Here is a 21,599-nt window from a genome sequence, read left to right on the forward strand (position 1 = left end):
AGCGGTAGATCGCCTACTACACTAATACCAAAGTTTATTATACCAATTTCTATTATTTAAAGCGGAAACATTCTACTAAACAATATATGTTTTACCATTAGATTTGTGCATTTAAAAAAAAAATAAGTTAAACATTTATTACTGTAATTAAATAAATAAATAAAATTGAAAAGTAAATCATAATAAATCTAGTAGTTAATACAATTAAAAACAACTGTTTACGTTTCTACTAGATCGAAATTTTTTTATTGATAATTTTTTTTATTTTTATATTTACAAATTTTCCCAAATTAAACAACAAAATGATGATGAATATTAAATAAAAATGTATATAATAAAATTCGTTGAAGTACAATCGTTCAAACATTGAAGCTTTATAGTTGACATAAATTAATCACCATAAAAATGGTAATTTTTTTATAGTTTTATATATCACATACGCCCCTTTAGCATAGAAAAAACAAACTATAATTCTTAATAATATTCAAGATAAAAAAATTGAAATAACTATTATGATTGTTAATAAAAACACACAAATTCGTAATTTTTATTTTTTATGAATTTAATTTTCACCAAAGGACTTTATTTATTTTAAAAATTTATAGAATTACCTCCCTTTAAAAACCATTTATTTTTCTTTAAAATAGAGGAAAGGGAAAAAAGTAACGTTTTAAGTTTCATTCAAATCATACTGTGTAAAGAACAGGGAAGTTTTCATTATTTTATATGTTTTGTTAACAAATTGCATAGTCGACAAACCTGTATTATTTTATTATACCATACAAAGGATGATATAACTTTGTATTACATCGTTATAAGGCATTTGGATTTTGTTATAAATGTTACATTGAATTAAATAGTATAAAAATAAATTACCCGATAGAAAAATCTAATTTAACTTTTAATTTTAAAAAAAAAAACGTCGTACCCTGTGGCTGAGTAGCTAGTGGTCTCGACATTTGGTGCAGAGCTCCCAGGTTGGAATCTCGAGCAAGCATGGCATTTTTTCATACGCTACTAATATTTACCGGGCCAATAACCATAGGATGTTGATAAGCTATTTTCTGGCTAATTTTATGGATTTATCAAGAAAACAATATATATATATATATATATATCCTCCCTACATTATAAAATGGTAAGGAAAATGATGAAGACACGAAAACAGCAATAATTCGAAACCAAATTGATCTACTGGAATGGGGGCGATGGCTTAGAACATTCGGAGAATCAAGTCACACCTAATGAGGTGCGGTTCACTCAAAATTTTCCTCAAGTCTGAGTCGAGATAAAGCGAACATTGGTTTTCTCAACATTATAACACGGTAAGAAAAATGTTGAAATGCTAGCCGTGAAGCGGTCAGGGGGCGCAGAGCCTCCCCAGTTATATATAATTAAATATATATATTGAAAATATTAATGTTGTTAACTGAAACAATATAATTTTTCCTTTAAGAAAAATCATTCACTTAAATTACCTTCAAAATATAAAATTAACACAAGAACATCCTGCACAAAATGGAATTCTATCATTATAATCGATTCATTTACTAGTTGTTACGACTAAGGACCTCCAAATGAAAAACATTACTTTTAAGTTATTCCTATTATTTCTACTGTTATAGCAAGGACAATAATAATAATAATGCATACGGAGAAATAATGTAAATTAATTTATTATCTTTCTTTAGAAACAGTACATTACTAAACTAAGGGAAAATAAACTGATATAATTTAAGAGGTATCTTCAAGGAAAGTTATTACAGTGAACGAAAGAAAAAAACATTATAAAACAGTCTGATTTTGTCACTTATTAAATACAGAACTATGTTGTGAGAAGCCTCCTCATTGTTTGTTAATTTATAAAGATTTTTAAAATTAAGAAATCTGACATCAGTAAAGCTATATTAAAATAAATGGATAACGGATTGAAATTAAAAGAGATTTTCTTTTATATCTCTATGTTTAAGACAACTGCACATTTTTATAATTATGGAAACGTTTATGTAAGTAAAATTTCTAACCTTAAAAACGAAAAAAAGACTATAATCAGAAAATATTTAATACAGATGCAAACAAAGAATCAAGATTTACTGTTAATTTTAAAGACCTTCATATCAAATGCGACGGAAAAACAACCTTTAAATAACAAATTTAAATGCAATTTATAGACAATCTTTTATGCACCAAAATTCTACCACACAGACATTTTTCTAGTTCTTAGGATATACTCTTTTTAGTTTTCTACATTATTTTAAGTAAACATATTTCTTTTGTAACTTTTATAACTGAAATAAAAAGAAATGAAATAACTGAAAATAAGTATTATAATAATACTTATAACTAATGTAAGTAATCTAATGGTAGCTGATGTTCAGTTAATGGCACTGTATTAAAGGTCTTTCGATTTTATTATGATATTCATTATCTTTAATTAAAATATTAGTTAAATGACCTGTCAAAATACTCAATATGATGCGGTTCCACTAACCAGAAATGAAAAATGATATAGTAACTGTAAACCTTCTTTGGTTTGTATTTGAATATTAAAGACGAAATCACTTAATTAGTTGATTTTAGTGTTAATCTTATGCAAAAGAAAACTTCCCTAAATACACATTCACTTTTATATATAACCTCCCCATAAAGTTAAAAATATTTGAAATATTTTTACTTAATATAGTTTCACCTGTACTATCAAGTACTATTTTATAAATTATAAAATTTATAATACTATTTTATAAATTTAATATATGAACACTTCCCAATTAATTTTTTGTTTTAAATACATACTGTATTTTAATTACGTAATAGTATGTAATATAATTTGATATTTTTGAACATCACATTATATTTTAGTAATATATATCTGATATTACATTATCTCAAGTAAAAAGCTTCAAAGTTTTAACATTTTAATAAAAACTCTTCCGTTTAATTTTTTTTTTTTAAATCATATTAGAAGATTATCACATTTTAATACAAAATGCAAAACGACGTAAAAATACGTCAAAGTATTTTTTTTAATAAATGAAGTAACGTACGTATTTTACTTGTTACTTTTGGTTAGATTATAAGACGTAATATTACGTTGAAGTGAGTAATATGTGAAAGAAAGAGAAAGAGAGAGTGTGTGTGTAAAGTAACACCTAACACGTTGATAAAATTGATTGTAACAACTTACAAATCTTTATACTAATTTTGCTTCATCAATATTGTAGAGGGCTTCGTTCAATGTATAACCTTTATTAATTAAGAAAAAAAGTTTAATAAGTTAGAATAAGTACAGATTCAAAATTAATCAATTTTGACATTTGCACTCTTAATGATTCTTATGTCTATTTATAATACGATCCTCGCTAGTTTTGTTACACAAAAGTACAGTATATTACATCTTAATATGAAGAAAAAAAAATTGAAACGGAACAGTCTTTTCAAAGAATTATAAATTAAATTAGACTTAATTATTAAAACAACGAACAATAATTACCTGGCATTCAGCACAGCTAGTCCTGACGGAGTATTTTTGCCCGCAATCATACCGGGTCAGAAGCTGGGCGAAATGGCAGGATAGCTGAGCGGCCGTATTGTCCAGCGCGAGGACGGCGTCGAGATGCCGTAAGCAATGCGCGAAATTGTGCAAGTCGCCCGGCGCGAACGTGTCTATCACGGCATGGTCGCAACAGTGTTTGAATCGGTAACTCTTTATCATATTATTATTATTATTATAATACTTAAAATTATTATTATTCTTATTTATATTATTATTATTATTAATATCCGTAATCGATCTGCAAAACGTCTCTTTGTGCGATTCATCCAGCAGGTAAACAAGGCACTGTGAAGTATTATTATTTTTTTCCTTATTATTATTATTAATATTATTATTATAATTATTAAAATTATAATTATTATTGTTGGAACAAGGTGCACACGCGGCGGGGCGAAACACTGGTATTGAACAGGCGGTTCCTGCGGGTAGAAGATCCATGTCCGTATCGCAAGAAGAGGCCGACCAACCCCCGTGGAAACTCCAAGAATTAGCCGGCGGCGCCGTCGTCGACGTCGTCGTAGTCGCCGTCGCCGCCTTCTTCGCCGACGTATTCGGGGGCGTATCGGAAGATGATCGGCATGCCATCAAGAGAATCGCGGCCAAGAGTGGGATATGGCCCGACCAAGCCTGTGGCATGTTCCCTCGACCGAGGACACGTATTCAACAGGACCTAGCCGGCTGCACTGACGGTGCATCTCTGCTGATACCTATAAACAAAAAAAAAGCAAAAAACATATGAAATTCCTTATTACAAATATAAATCACAAAACGTGTAATAAAAATGTTCATGGAAAATCGTACAACTAAGTTTCCTACTAACTGAAACTAAATCTGAAAACTAGCACCTGTTATTTATTCTTATACAATGGAAAAATAACGATACCTGAAAACGTTACCTAAGATTTATTTTTTGGGGTGGGGGTAATTTATGATGTTTTATTGAAAAATTATCATTATATGCTTAAATAAACCGGATAAACTTTTAAAAATTCAAAAAATCGGAATTTTTTATTTATGCTCCCATTTAAAGAATACCTTCTAATATTTTTTTTTCTACGTTTACTATGTTAAATGTAGGAAACTAAAAAACATTCCATTGTAAAATGTGCAAACAATAAATAGTTACCAAAGATTTCTTTTTTGTGAGTGGGGGGGGGAGTGTACTACGATGAAATTTTATTGTAATATTATTAATAAAAGTTTATTCCCTAAACTTATAATAATATTAAGAGTTAAAGTAAATCAAAAAGAAATTTTAAAGTCCATATTTTTTAATTTTGATCGGCTCCCCCACTCACTAAGTAATTCTTTTTTTTTTTGGGTCACTTGTACTATTATGCCTAGAAGACATAAAAATAATCCTGTTAAAATATGTACAATAAATAAAAAAAAAAATATATTTTCTAATAATTAGAGAAGGGAGAGAATTTTGGGGAAATCTGTTTTTTTTTTGTTAATGGCAAGGTAAGCCTACAAGCATTTACTGAGAGTTTAATATAATGTGGAATTATGTTTACAAAATTTTATGAAACTGACCCCAAAATTTTACCAACAAATTACTCCATAAACACAAGTCCCTGTAAAAAATTTCATCAAAATCGATTTATCCAGTCAAAAATTATTAAGCTTCAAACACGCCAACACACGGACATACGTACATAAGCACATTACCCCCCGACGTTTTTTTATTTTTTATATTTTGAAATACGTAGGTTGTTCAGACAGTACTGCTATTTGGCACCATGTGTTGTTAAGTATTAGTTTTTCCTTTTTTTCAACATAATTTGTATTTTTATTCATTAATTGTTAGTGGGTAACACGCAACAAACGATACGGCCTGTCGCCACGCATGTTGGATTCAATCTTATTATATTATCGTAAGATGTGTTAAATTATGGCGGGCAGTGTGTTGAGACAGCTCCTGACGATTCACTCGGCTCCGTATGATTCACACAGCTCCTGAAGGTTCACTCGGTTCCATCTACACTATATAGGCCGGTTCAGCACTAGAATCTAACTGTTTACGCCATTGCGTAAAGCAGTTTTTAAGTTAATTCAACTGGTTTGGTATTTGACTTTTTTTTATCTAAAATTTAACAGTATTTTGATCTAATGACTATTTTAATTATAAATAAGAATTTTTTTTTCATACACTGAAATTAATGCATTCCATTCAACATACATATAAATATATGCTCAGTTGATTTTTATTTATGACTTTTGTATTGATTATTTATTAAGATGTAATTCTGTATTATTTCATAATGTTTAAAAAAATAAAATAAAGAAGAAGAACTAAACGTAAACATGTTACATTCACTCGGCTCCTTTCGGATGGACTCGGCTTCTATCGACCTCACTCGGCTCTTTACAGCTCACTCGGCTCCACCTACCCTATATAAGCCGGCTCACCACTAGAGTCAGGGCATTCTCTTGCGATCTCTCAGTGTGTGTGTGTGTGTGTGTGTGTGTGTGTCTCTCTCTCAGCCAGTCTCACCTTTCTTCTGTTTCGGCAGTCTCTCGTTGTGGTCACTCTCTTCTCTTCTTGTGTGTCGTCACTCTGACCATCGTCTCTCTCTGATCACGGTCTGCGACCATCATTCGAGTGATCATTGGTGCGTCTTGCAACTCTGGTATTGTTTGGTCAAGCTTCACACTTCGTGCGGTTGACAAGTGGATTGCACATGTTCTGCAGCAATTAATCTTTTTATTGTGTGTTAAGGATCCTTTAAACGTTGTGTTTGTGCTTTTTCTTTTCTATAACTGTATTATAAAATATTGACTTGAAGGAACTTATGTAGACGTATATAGGGTCCACGATTGTGAGGTTATGTTTTGTGCGACTGAATATCAACATATTGGTGTTTTTCGTCCGTTGAACTCTTTGTCGTTATAATCCAGATTGGATCCTGTGCCGGTGAGTGTCAAGGTATTTGTTTTTCATTAACAGAAAACAGTAATCGTCTACCAAATATTAAAGTAATCCCATGTTAAACAATAAGATACTATTATTATACTCTGTACTGTTATTGCACTGTGTTTATGTAAAAGAAATATTTAATGTAATAAGTTTACCTATACTTTACTTAAGGATTGTTGTATATAAATATCGCACAAGGAGATTTTGTGCAAAGCATTTGTCTTAACAAAACAATAATATGTAATAATGTATTTATGCTTTTTTTTTTGTTTGTTTTTATGAACTTGGTTATATAATTCTGTTTTTCATTCTGTTAAAAATAAAGTCCAATATTCTTTTGGCAAAAACGAGCTATTTGTAATTTTATTTTTGTACTTTCCCCAACACTAAGAGTCTCATCTCGGTCTCGACTACTCTAGTCTCTATCTATCATTTGAAGACTCATATTTTACACATCATACAGCAGACATGTACATACATTAAATTATATATATTTATCAACAATGTAATACAAATTAAATTAAATCTTAGTACACACGTAAATTGAAGTACATTAAAGTGTTTAAATCATTGAAATGTCTAAAATAACAGTTTTTAAATGTGTAAGTCACTGGAATTTTCTTATCTTAAATTTTTTAAGTATGTTAATTATAATAAAATTAAAGAGAACTTCGAATATTTACAATCTAACAAAGTTCTGCTGGTTTGAGGGAATTTCGATATCGATATCAAAATTTCCAGATATACGTGTTTTATTAAATTAATGTCTTTGTCTAATCTAGTGGCACCCTCTCAAACTCTCTCTCTCTCTCTCTCTCTCTCTCTCTCTCTCTCATTCTCTCTATCTCTCACTTTCTCTCTCTCTCTCTCTCTCTCTCTCTCTCTCTCTCTCTCTTTTTCAGTTTGGTCTCCGGAATCACCATATTACTTCAGAGGATGAATGAAACCATAATATAGTATTCAAATCCATATAAACGTAACTGCCTTTACTAGGATTTGAACCTTAGAATTCTCGACTTCAAAATCAGCTGATTTGCGATGACAAGTTTAACCACTAGACCAACCCGGTGGTTAGCCTTTGCGACCTGCGAGAGCAAAGTAGCACTGTGTAGATTTTTATATTCTGAAATAAGAACTTCCATCAGGTTAAGCCGTACACATAACCCACCGGGTTGGTCAACTGGTGAACGCGTCTTCGCAAATCAGCTGATTTGAGCCGAGAGTTTCAGCGTTAAAATCCTAGTAAAGGCAGTTACTTTTATACGGATTTGAATACTAAATCGTGGATACCAGTGTTCTTTGGTGGTTGAGTTTCAATTAATCACACATCTCAAAAATAGTCAAACTAAGACTGTACACAATTACACTTCATTTACACTCATACATATCATCTTTATTCATCCTCTGTAGTAATACCTGGAGGCTAAAAAGAAAAAAGAAAGCCATACATATGATTGGCATAGATTCGATTTTGAATTTGTTATCAATATTTTTATAACATCTAGGACGGCGAGGTCACATACTGGAAAAAGAACTTCTACTAGAATCTATGATCATGGACAGGGTGAATATACGCCAGAACGTTCTAAACGATATTTTTGGAAAGACATACTCTGTCTAAACATTTTATTTTATCCGGTTATTTTGGGAATAACGATAACTCTGATAGCAACAGCCTATATATAATTAATAAAAAACTGTTTCCAATTTTTGAAGTTTTACACGCGTATACAGCAGGCGAAGCTGTGAAGGGAATGCTGGTTATTTATTAAAGATCAACAAATAAAACGTTTTTTAATTGCAAACGTCAAATGAAATAATTTATAACTCCACAGGAACAAATTTGCTACCTGGAAAATTGACCAAAAACGAAACATTAATTGACGAAGGTTTCATAAACAAAATTTAAACAAGTTGACAGAGTATATAACATAATAAAAAGTGTGAGTACACTCTTGAGTTAATAACACAATAATGTTTCAAATTACGAAATTATATAATTTTATATGAAGGGTAAACCATTAACTTGTTACTATATTTAACTCAATTTGCTTGTTCATAAATGCTTAATTACACTTTAATTTACAATAGCCAACACAGTAACACGATATAAATACACTGGCGCGCACATGCGCGTACGTAAAGTGAGGAAGTGAGGTAGTGAACCTACGAAAGTTATTAATAACCTGTTAAATGTAGTAATTTAAACAGAATTTGATTTATATGTCAGTAAAATACAAGTCTCCTATTTCTAAGTTGAATTTTGCTAGTTGTAGAAATGTTATTTTTACCGTCTTATCATTAAGAGATAATTAATTTTGTTTTCAATTATCTTTTTGTAAGTTATATAACTTTTAAGAACCATTAAACCAATCTAAAAGATAATTTCGCTGCTGAAAAACTTGCATTAAACAAATTTGTTAGATTAAATATAGGGTGTCCGAGGCGAAACGCCCTAATTTGAAACACTTATATTGAACATATTAAACAACCAAAACAATTTTGTTAGGTGGTACATAATAGCTTAGCTGTGGAAATTTAAATAATGTAATTTAATAGCAAGATCAATTTTATTTCTGGTGCTGAAAATCATTTTTGAAAATCTAAAAAGTTGAAAAATTACAACGAATGCTGAAAAATCACAAACCGTGTGGTGGTATGAAGAATCGGGGTTCATTATTGCAGTTCACCGACGTTTCCATGCAGAGTATCACAGAAACCCTCCCGATGACAAGAGAATCAAGGATGGAAAGCAGCGTTTCTAGAAATAGAATCTGTGGCTAAGAGGCATGTGGTGGCCCATCATGAACAACAGAAGAGAATGTCGGCGCATTTCAGCGTCACGTGATCTTGGTCACCCAAAATCAACTGTCCACGATGTGCAACACAAGCTTTTGCACACAATTGCAGTTGTTACACCCAATGATAAACCCAAACGAGCAACATTTGCCGAAGTCATTCTTCAGCGCATCGAGATAGTCAGCAACTTTTTGCCAAGGTTATGTTTACTGTGAGTCAACATTTCATCTCAGCGGTAAGGTCAAAGGACAACGTGCGATTTTGGGGTAGTTAACATCCTCGAGAGGTTATAGAGTATCAACGAGACAGACCCAAGATCAACGTTTGGTACGTTACGTCCAGTAACTTCATCCTTTAATGAAGGATGAACTTACTGGACGTGTTTTCTTTGCAGAGGCAATTATTACTGATCACACATATCTTGATATGTTAGTTAATTTTGTGTACCCTCAGACAAGACATCGATACCTAAATCTGCTCTTCAAGCAGGACGGAAGACCTATACAGTACAATTAAGGTCTTATTTTTCTTGGCACGTTTGTTAACAATTAAAAAATAATAATATTTGATAAAGAAAATTTTCAAAATCGCACCCCCACAGCAAAAAATGTTCTAAACTACTACCTAAGTAAGTATATCTGATTGATAGTCCCCTCTCGCCATAAGGAGCGCTAGTGTAGCACTGATTCTTAGCTGCTGAAGCCGTCTACTATATTGCGACGACACAGGTGAGCGGTAGATTTAAATAATGAATAATATTTAAAGTGTAAAAAAGAATTTAAAGTGGCCGCTAGTACCGCCACACCCGCGCGAATGAAATACCGCATGCGCGCGCACTTTAGGTAGAAGTCATTGAATTATATAAACAAGAAATATTATATTTAAATAAAATGATAAATACTTTAAATTAAGTTGTATGTGTAAGCCGTTCATCAGAAAAAAGTCGCGTAACGGAAAAGTCCTACAACTGTGTTGTCAGCTTTTCCTTGCACACGTCTATTTATAAAATTCTATTACTTGAAAATCCCCAAAACAACTAGATCAATTTCATTGAAACTTAAATAATTTTTAGTAGTTTATTTGAAGTTGTGCATATGAGAATTTGATGAAAATTGGTTGATTCGTTCTTGAGTTACGCTCAATCAAATCTGGAAAAAAAATTTGATCAGGGCAAATTGGAAGCGTGGTTCGTTATGATGCAAGTTCGAAAGTTAACCTCTCTTTATCTCCAATATCTATTATTAGCAATATTAAACGAAGATAAAAATATATTAAATATTAAAGCCAAATTAGATTAACGAAAAATCGATTCTCTTGCGCAAAATTGTGCAATTCTTTTATTTTTAAGTCTTCCTTCACTGATGATAAATCGCGCCAGATTTATCTTCCACGTATCTTTTTCTTTGGTATGATGCCAGGATAAAAATATATACCTAAAATATAAAATATATTCCTCTCCTTATGCCATCTACTTTCTACACTGATGACAAGACAGTAATGCAATAGTTTCATTATTGTCTATTTTAGTATTTTAGGGAGAATAGAAAAGAAAAATATAATTTTCTATACCCATATGGAAAATTATATTTAGAAAACAATACAGGAAAAACTTTATTGCATTTTAATAAATAAACAAATATTAACTAACTTCATGAATTACAGTAATTTTGTTGTAATAAATGTTTATGTTTCTTCATATTAGCAGACACTTTTTAATTTTTTCAGGGTTGATATGGGATATTTCTACTTCAATATTCAGTTTGAGTTGATCAGCTATGAAAGGATTATTTTTCTTTTAAATAAGCCCAAAAAAAAAAATACGTGGAAGATAAATCTGTCGACCTGTGGGTAACAGGAAATGAGTTTTACCCCAAAAGAACTCACGTAACAGCAATATTGTATTCCCTTATACGCTGTTGCACCGTCTTGCTACAAGAGACAATCACGTTCATCTGATTCTAGCAGAGCTATGATGTCAGTTATAATTTGCCCATAAAATACGGTTTCCGTGAAAGATAATGAACCCACTATTCTAATCATTTTCTGAACTTTTTTGAACGTAATGAAGTCTCATAGAAAACGTGAGGGTTCTCTACATTCCAATATCGATTATTTTGTGCACAGCTATTTAGATAAAAATATACCTAGTTATTAAAGAAAATGTTATCAGAGATCCTAATATTGCCGGGAAAAAACCTATAAATCATTTTTAATCGTTTTTTTGTGATCGTGGTTTTCGCAATTCCTGCACGATTTAAAATTTGTATGGACGTACAATTTCTTTAATAATTTTATATTCTTTACGACTTAACGGACACTAATATAAAATTCGAACCTGGTGAGATAGCCTAATTATTTTTTTTTAATGTGATCGTTCAAAGAACGCACAGAAACGTGTTCTACAGTTTCGAAATTTAAAACTTTAAGTCTGACACCTGTAGATGTAATGCTACTTAAAATCTATCAAGATTCTTTCGACCATCTGCCGAGAGCCAAATATAGCTTAAAATATCATCAACTGCCAAAACACACCTCTTACGAAGCGGGATTAAAACAGGCTGCGATCCAAATCATTCATGGATTATCCGGAAGAGAAATGATTACACATTTATACAGACGGATCATCAATACCGGGAATAGGAGCCGCGTACTGCTGCTGTCACTTCCCCGGGAATCGTGCAGTCGGTACTCCACGAAGCAATTATGACGGAGAAGTGTTGCCGTAATTCAAGCAGAAAATTTAAAGCAAATTCAAACAGCAAGCATTCAAATGTAATCAAATTTTTTTGTTGTTGTGGAAACATATAATTTTATCTTGTCTCTCTTCAATTTCCATAGAACGGATCATATTCCTGAAACGACCTTTACACTAAGACAGAAAATCGTACAATTATCTTGTCACCAGTGTGTAGGAGATCTAAATCTGCAGCCAAGCTGTTCGTTCCTTAAGTTAATCTTTTCCCCTTTCGTTACTTATTTGTACGAAGTAAAAGGAAGTATTGTAATCGAGAAAAATTTCGGTTATCATATTTCAACGGAAATATCCATTCTGACCATCCATGAATACATTTTGACTAGTTTCGGCGTGACATCTGTACGTACGTATGTATGAATCTCGCATAACTCAAAAACGATTAGCCTAAAATGTTGAAATTTTGGATTTAGGACTGTTGTAACATCTAGTTGTGGCCTCCCCTTTTGATTGCAATCGACTGGACCAAAAGTGTCCAAAAAAACCAAAATCCAAAAAAACGTTGGATTTTGGAATTTTTCATAATTGCAGTAATTAGCCCTCATTGAGAACTTTTCAACGATATATCAAAAGTGGTACTTAGTTTCACTGGTTCTAGAGTTATAACCAAATAAAATTTAACTAATGAATGATTTGGATCTTAGGGGAAGTCACATCGATTCGAATCAGACTTCATCTCTCCTTTTTTTTAACTTTTTTTTAATAATTAAATAAGTTTATTTATTAATAATTTTTAACCTCTCATTGTAAAAAAAGTTTTACGACGAATAATACTTCAACAATAACAAAAAATAATAAAAAAAGTAATTAATTAAATAAAATTTTATGTAATTTTCATTTTTAAAAAAATGTGTATATGTAATTTAATAGGCGCACAAGGAAGTCATGTGGTGTCCACATCCGACATATCATAAGTGGTACTTATTTTTATTGATTCCAGAATTTTATCGAAATAAAATTTTAATTAATGAAATATTTGGATCTTACAAGAGAAAGGTTCTCTTGTAAGTCATTCGTTGTTCTTACGAACAACGGTTCGAATTTGACTTCATATACCTTTTTTTTAATTTTAATATATTGATTTATTAATAATTATTTACCTCTTATTGTAAAAAAAGTTTTACAATAAATAATAATGCAATAATAATAAAAAAAAATATGAAAAAAAATCGGAGGTTATTTAGTGAAATAAAACTTTATGTACTTTTCAATCTAATTTAAATATTTGTACAGAGGTTAATAATTATTAATAAACAGATATATTTAAATTAAAAAATAGAAGTTAAAAAAATATATTTATATGATGTCGGATTCGAACCGACGTGTGCATGATTACGGATCCAACACATTCTCACTTATACCATGTACTACTTCAACGGCGTGAATCAAAATTTGTATAAAACTAATATAAAATGCCGATACGGACACCACAGAAAAATGTGATGTAATATGGTGTCCCACCACGCTGCAGTTATGTAACTGTCCACTTTATAAAAGAATTGAACGATCGTATCTCACTTTTCAAGTTATGTAACTGTCCACTTAAAAAAGAATTGAACGATCGTATCTCACAAATCAAAACCTAAACCGACAACGATTGTTAACGTCTATATGCCTACAAGCGCCCATGATGATGAGGTAGAGTGTGTATACGAAGAGATTGATGAAGCAATTAAACACGTAAAAGGAGTTGAAAATTTAATAATAGTGGGAGATTGGAATGCAAGCATTGGAAAAGGTAAGGAAGGAAATATAGTGGGTGAATACGGGCTGGGCAAAAGGAATGAAAGAGGGGACCGACTTATAGAGTTTTTCACGAAGTATAATTCAGTAATTGCCAACACCCAATTTAAAAATCATAATAGAAGAATATACACTTGGAAAAAGCCAGGCGATACTGCAAGGTATCAGATAGATTATATCATGGTTAAGCAAAGATTTAGAAATCAACTTCGTTGACTCCAAAACTTACCCTGGAGCAGACATTGATAGCGACCATAATGTGATAATGAAATGTAGATTGGGGTTTAAAAACCTGAAGAAAAGGTGTCAGATGAATCGGTGGAATTTAGAGAAGCTTGAGGAAGAGGAGGCAAAGAAGATTTTTGAGGAGGACATCGCAAGAGGTCTGAGTAAAAAAGATAAGGTAGAAAATGTAGAAGAAGAATGGGAAAATGTTAAAAAAGAAATTCTTGAATCAGCAGAAGCGAACTTAGGCGGAACAAAGAGAACTGGTAGAAAACCTTGGGTTTCAGACGATATATTGCAGCTGATGGATGAACGTAGAAAATATAACAATGCTAGTGATAAAGAAAGTAAAAGGAACTATCGGCAATTAAGAAATGCTATAAACAGGAAGTGCAAACTGGCGAAAGAAGAGTGGATTAAAGAAAAGTGTTCGGAAGTGGAAAGAGAAAATGAACATTGCTAAAATAGACGGAGCATACAGGAAAGTTAAGGAAAATTTTGGGGTACATAAATTAAAATCCAATAATGTGTTAAACACAGATGGTACACCAATATATAATACGAAAGGTAAAGTCGATAGATGGGTGGAATATATTGAAGAGTTATACGTAGGAAATGAATTAGAAAATGTTGTTATAGAGGATGAAATGGGAGAAACAATACTGAGATCTGAATTTAAGAGAGCATTAAAAGATTTAAATGGAAGAAAGGCTCCTGGAATAGACGGAATACCTGTAGAATTCCTGCGCAGTGCAGGTGAGGAAGCGATTGAAAGATTATACAAACTGGTGTGTAATATTTATGAAAAAGGGGAATTTCCGTCAGACTTCAAAAAAAGTGTTATAGTAATGATACCAAAGAAAGCAGGGGCAGATAAATGTGAAGAATACAGTACAATTAGTTTAACTAGTCATGCATCAAAAATCTTAACTAGAATTCTATACAGAAGAATTGAGAGGAGAGTGGAGGAAGTGTTAGGGGAAGACCAATTTGGTTTCAGGAAAAGTATAGGGACAAGGGAAGCAATTTTAGGCCTCAGATTAATAGTAGAAGGAAGATTAAAGAAAGACAAACCAACATACTTGGCGTTTATAGACCTAGAAAAGGCATTCGATAACGTAGACTGGAATAAAATTTTCAGCATTTTAAAAAAATTAGGGTTCAAATACAGAGATAGAAGAACAATTGCTAACATGTACAGGAACCAAACAGCAACAGTAACAATTGAAGAAAATAAGAAAGAAGCCGTAATAAGAAAGGGAGTCCGACAAGGATGTTCCCTATCTCCGTTACTTTTTAATCTTTACATGGAACTAGCAGTTAATGATGTTAAAGAACAATTTAGATTCGGAGTAACAGTACAAGGTGAAAAGATAAAGATGCTACGATTTGCTGATGATATAGTAATTCTAGCCGAGAGTAAAAAGGATTTAGAAGAAAAAATGAACGGCATAGATGAAGTCCTACCCAAGAACTATCGCATGAAAATAAACAAGAACAAAACAAAAGTAATGAAATGTAGTAGAAATAACAAAGATGGACCACTGAATGTGAAAATAGGAGAAGAAAAGATTATGGAGGTAGAAGAATTTTGTTATTTGGGAAGTAGAATTAATAAAGATGGACAAAGCAGGAGCGATATAAAATGCCGAATAGCACAAGCTAAACGAGCCTTCAGTAAGAAATATAATTTGTTTATATCAAAAATTATTTTTAAATGTCAGGAAAAGATTTTTGAAAGTGTATGTTTGGAGTGTCGCTTTATATGGAAGTGAAACTTCGACAATCGGAGTATCTGAGAAGAAAAGATTAGAAGCTTTTGAAACGTGGTGCTATAGGAGAATGTTAAAAATCAGATGGGTGGATAAATTGACAAATGAAGAGGTATTGCGGCAAATAGATGAAGAAAGAAGCATTTGGAAAAATATAGTTAAAAGAAGAGACAGACTTATAGGCCACATACTAAAGCATCCTGGAATAGTCGCTTTAATATTGGAAGGACAGGTAGAAGGGAAAAATTGTGTAGGCAGGCCAGGTATGGAATATGTAAAACAAATTGTTGGGCATGTAGGATGTAGAAGGTATACTGAAATGAAACGACTAGCACTAGATAGGGAATCTTGGAGAGCTGCATTAAACCAGTCAAATGACTGAAGACAAAAAAATCTCACTTTTAAATAAAATACGTTTAAATGAAGTGCAGCACAAAAATGTGCATGTTATTTAATAGGCGTACAAGGAAGTATATGGTGTCCACATCAGATTCTTTTTATATTTATAGAAATATTAAAATTGTAAATATTTTTCAACAAAATTACTAAAAGAGATTATTATTTAATTTATATTACCTATTAATCCAGATTAAGTCTGATAATCAGATTCTTATTACCCAATTGCAATTTGTTTTGCATAAATGTTTATTTCCGGAAATAATATCATAATTAGTTTATTCATTTTTATATTAATTACCTAATAATAATTGATGAAATTATTAAAACATATATTTAATAAGAAAAAAGAACGTGTATTTACTACACTGAGAGAGTAATGTACCAAAAAAAAAAAATCATTCTAATATACGTTACGCTTTCTTTTAAAGATTATTTACTCACCCAATAATGGAGTTATATGGATCAGTTTTACATCGTAATCCATTGTTATAATTCAATAATAACAGTTTTAAAATAATTATTCAGATCAGTAGACCGACTATTTGAATTTTAATGAATACATTAATACACAAACATATAAACAAAAAATAAAGATGTGATTTATATATTAATTACCATCTCCCGTGCGCGTGCGCGCAGCTGTGTATTTATATCACGATACTATATTGGCTATTGTAAATTAAAGTGTAATTAAGCATTTATGAACAGTAAATTGAGTTAAATATGGAAAAAAGTTAATGTTTTACCCTTCAAATAAAATTATATAATCTCGTAATTTGAAACATTATGGTATTATTAACTCAAGCGTGCAAACTCCCTTTTTATTTTGTTGCATACACTCTCAACTTGTTAAAAGTTTTTTTTTACGAAACCATCAATTAATGCTCCGTTGTTAGATAATTTTCCAAGAACTAAATTTTTGCCTGTAGATTTATGAACTATATTAAATTATTTCACTTGAAGTTAACAACTAACAAAGTTTTATTTTTTGACCTTTAATAAAAGACCAGCATCCCCGTCGCGACTTCGCCCGCACTATATACGAAGTATAAATATATACTTCAAAAATTGGAAATAGGTTTTTTAATAATTATACGTGGTCTCAAGAGTTATCGCTATTCACAACCTAACGAATAAAATTAAATATTTAGTTAAAGGCTGTATTAACAAAATCAAATTTTTAATGAAACCAGGCGGACATTGAAATTGTTCAAAAATTATTTACTACGAGCATAGCAAAGTCCAGGAGTTTCATCCTTCCATTTTGCGAAATTTTAATGGTTAAATTTTTACCTACCTGAATATCTTTCAAATTCTTCAGATAATCAATTTCAGAATGATAATCAAAAGCTAACATATTTCTCAAAAGTATAACTCGAGTTTGAGCCGAGCGTTTACGTTGTCTTCAACTTTTTGAGACCGCTATGGCGTAGATTCAAGTTTTCTATGATCGTAAATTCTAGTAACCTTAGAAGTTCTTCCTCCTATCTGTGACCTCGCCGACTTAAACGTTATGAAAATATTAATACCAAATAAAAAGTCGAATCTATGTCAATTTGTAGGCTTATCCTGCTGATGGGTATTCTTAGTTCAGTAAATAAATATCTACAGAATGCTAGTTTAATGGTGTGACAATGAGTTCTTGAGGGTCCCCACAAAATTAGACAATGAAATATTTTGCAAATAATAACATAATTTTCTGAAGAAGTCGATATTGGCGTAGGAAACGATCGATATAAACAATATCTATCTTTATAGACAACAACATTAATATTAGCAAACGTTATAGATTATTTATTTATATATTTTTTTTATTTTTTATTTGTAATTTATATATAATGAGTATGGTAAACAATGATCTACGGTAAACATTCCGGGGATTATAAGAAAGTTACAGTTAAACTTTCATAATAATTAGTTCAGTAGCTTTCTCTTTATATAGTAGTGATATTATAAAGATAAAAATCATTTCCTAATAACTTTTTATAATATTTAAATAATTTTTTTATCTAATTAGATAAAACTAACAACAAAGCTTTATTTATTATCTAAAAAGAGATAAAAAATTAGATTCATTTTTTCAGCAACTTAAAATTTTTACTTCCTTGTACGATCGCAAAAAAAAACGGTTTTCAGATTTCAACAGAAATATCCATTTTGACCATCCTTGAATCCATTTTCATTAGTTTCGGCGTGACATCTGTACGTACGTATGTATTTCACATAAATCAAAAACGATTAGCCGTAGGTTGGTGAAATTTTGGATTTAAGACATGTAACATCTAGTTGTGCAACTTCCCTTTTGATTCCAATCGAATGAACCAAAAGTGTCCAAAAAAACCTAAAATCGAAAGATTTGGATTCTGGACAACTGCAGTAATAAGCCCTCATTGAGAGCTTTTCAACGATATATCTTAAGTGGTTCTTATTTTCATTGGTTCCAGAGATAACAGCCCAATAAAAGTTTATTTAATGAAATATTTGGATGTTATAAGGAAAAGGCACATCAGTTCGAATCCTACTTAATTTCCTTTTTTTAACTTTTTTTAAATTTAAATACATTGATTTATTAATAATTATTAACCTCCGATTTGTAAAAAAATAAATTACAATAAATAATAATTCAATAATAACAAAAAAAAAAGATTCGAAAAAAGAAATACATTCAATTTAATAGCCGTACAAGGAAGTCATGTGGTGTCCACATCAATTTTTTTTTTTTAATCTGGAATAAAAACTTATATTCTTTGTTTTTTTCTTTTTCTTTAATGGCATAAACAAACATTTTATCCTCTCCTGACTAGTTTACTTAGAAAATGAACCTATTCATAAAAGATAAATTATTAATACAACGTTTATGAATCTCTGTTATACAATTTAGTGAAATAAATTACATTTTTTTAAATAAATCACATATGTTTTGTAAAAATACATTCGTTTTAAAATTTAAATGCATAAAAAAATTTATATTAAAATTTAACCCACCGGGTTGGTTTAGTGATAAATTCGTCGTCGTAAATCAGCTGATTTCGAAGTCGAAGTTCTCAGGTTCAAATCCCAATAAAGGTAATCGTTTTTATTCGGATTTGAATAATAGATCGTGGATACACGTGTTCTTTGATTGTTGGGTTTCAATTAACCACACATCTTAGGAATGATCTCCCTGAATTTGTTCAAGACTACATATTTACCAGTACAGTTACATTACACTGATAAGTCGTTAATCCCATATGTTGGTGCGACTAATAAATAAAAACATTAAAAAAAAAAAACAATTTTAATTTTTTAATAATTTAAAAAACACTAATTTTTAATAATTATTTGTTACATATTTATTCTTTTATTTGAAGTTAAAATAAATTATGTTGCATTCGAATTGGAGAAATATGCCGTTTCATTGTGTTTATACATTACGTTCGGAAAGTCACTGGGCAGTGTGCAGTACGGTCGGAGACGTGTACAGTGTTTTATTAATGTTGGAGGAAATCATTTTCAACACCTTTAATAAACTTATTCCAGTTATTGTAATACCCGTTTCTATAAAATAATGAAATAAAAATACAAAATAATAATAATAAAAGTTTCGTAATTACACTTCTATAATTCCAGTGCACAGCAACTTTCCGAACGCACTGTAGTTAAAACAAATGTTTGTCTTTTTTATATTGTTAAACTAGTATAATTATTATTTTCCTTTCGTTATTTGTATTTATATTACAATTTTTTATACTATTAAATAATTATTTTTAACCGACTTCAAAAAAGGTTATCAATTCGATAATTTTTTTTTTGTAATATATGTTACGCAACATCTCCGACGTTAGTAAACCGATTTTGATAATCTTTGTTTAATCAAAAGAGTATATATTTGGGATGATCCCATATAAATTTTAACCAAATCCGATGATAATCTTAGGAAAAATGCAAAAAAAAAAAAAACGGAACGGCTTTACACCTTTGGTCACTAACCGCTCGCACAGTACAAAAGGAGGTTTTATAAAATAATTTATAAAAAATAAAAATAAAACCCAATTTCAACAAATAATATTACCAAAAAGTCACAAATAATTGTATTTTTATTTATTAACTAAAGTAAAAGTATTTACAACAAACAAATATCGGTGTCAATCAACACAAATTACACATAAAATTACGTAAAGTTAACTCAACCGACCGCCAGGCGGATAAACGGGATTCCCACATGTAAAATACAATCTCAAGGAAATATAAGAGAAAGCATCTCACGATCATACCTCATCTTAAGTTCGCTTTGGCATATACTTCGTGGTAATGTATGAAACTAAGCACCTCTTTCTTCTGTTTAGCCTCCGGAACCAAGGTGGTTCCGGAGGCCAAATAGAAATCCGCGGATGATATGTATAAATGTAAATGAAATGTACTCTTGTACAGTCTCAGGTCGACCATTCCTGTGGTTAATTGTTACCCAACCACCAAATATTACCAATATCCACGATCTAATATTCAAATCCGTATAAAAGTAACTGCCTGGATTTGAACCTTAGAACTCTCGAGTTCGAAATCAGCTGATTCGCGACGACGAGTTAACCGCTAGATCAGCCCGATGGACTACATAAGCATCTATAAAGTATTCTCATATCTTATTTTTGCACGTCAAATTTTTTTGTTGTACGAGGTGTGACTAAATAATGACTCTTGCCGCTACAAAAGAACTGCGCATGCGCCAAATTCGTACGAACGACAGCTGTGCAGGGTGAAGCCTTTTCTTTCGATTGTTGCCACTCCAGTTTCTGTGGATATGTTATTCTAGCCGTGGCCTTAGTTTGGATAACATCTGTTTTTTTTTTTTGTTTTGCCGAAAAAATTATGTGTTTTATTAAAAAAAAGAATTGTGAAATTTCGTACGATATTTGGAAAAACCGCTACTGAAACTTATCTTTTATTTAAAAAAAGTATACGGCAATGTTTATCACGTGCGCGGGTTTTGGAGTAGTTTAACCATTTCCAAGATGACCGAGAAGACGTTGAAGATGTTCGCTTGGGTTGCCCTTCTACGTCAAAAACAAATAAAAATATTAAAAAACTGGTATAATCTGATCCGATCTGACCGTCGGTTAACTATTCGTTCGATTGCTGAAACTTTAGGAATTGACAAAGAAAAAAACGATCCGAAATGTGGAAGAACACGTCATGGGTTCTGCATCAGGGCAACGCGCATCGGCTCACACTGCATTGTCTGTCAAGATGTTTCTAACCAAATATAACATCCCAGTGATATAGACCATCCGCCTTATTCATCTGACCTGGCACCACGCGACTTTTATCTATTCCCACAGGTCAAATCTGCATTAAAAGGAACAATATTTCAGACCGTTGAAGCTGTGAAAGAAAAGGCAGGATGCATCATGAAAGAGCTCACAGAAGAACTTCCTGCACTGTTTCGAACAATGGAAAATT

General features: G+C 31.2%; 1 protein-coding gene across 1 annotated transcript in view; it reads right to left on the bottom strand.

Annotated features, from left to right (window-relative positions):
• Mid1 (calcium-permeable channel component Mid1) overlaps positions 1 to 21,599 on the bottom strand; it is a 308,399-nt gene that overhangs the window by 201,138 nt on the left and 85,662 nt on the right. The window contains exon 2 of the mRNA XM_075380284.1: positions 3,491 to 4,260. Within this exon, the coding sequence (XP_075236399.1) occupies positions 3,491 to 4,189 (699 nt within the window). The 5' untranslated portion in view covers positions 4,190 to 4,260. The remainder of the gene's footprint in view (positions 1 to 3,490; positions 4,261 to 21,599) is intronic.

The sequence above is a fragment of the Lycorma delicatula genome, chromosome 12 (genome assembly GCF_047948215.1).
Source record: "Lycorma delicatula isolate Av1 chromosome 12, ASM4794821v1, whole genome shotgun sequence".
NCBI classification, from domain to species: domain Eukaryota; kingdom Metazoa; phylum Arthropoda; class Insecta; order Hemiptera; family Fulgoridae; genus Lycorma; species Lycorma delicatula.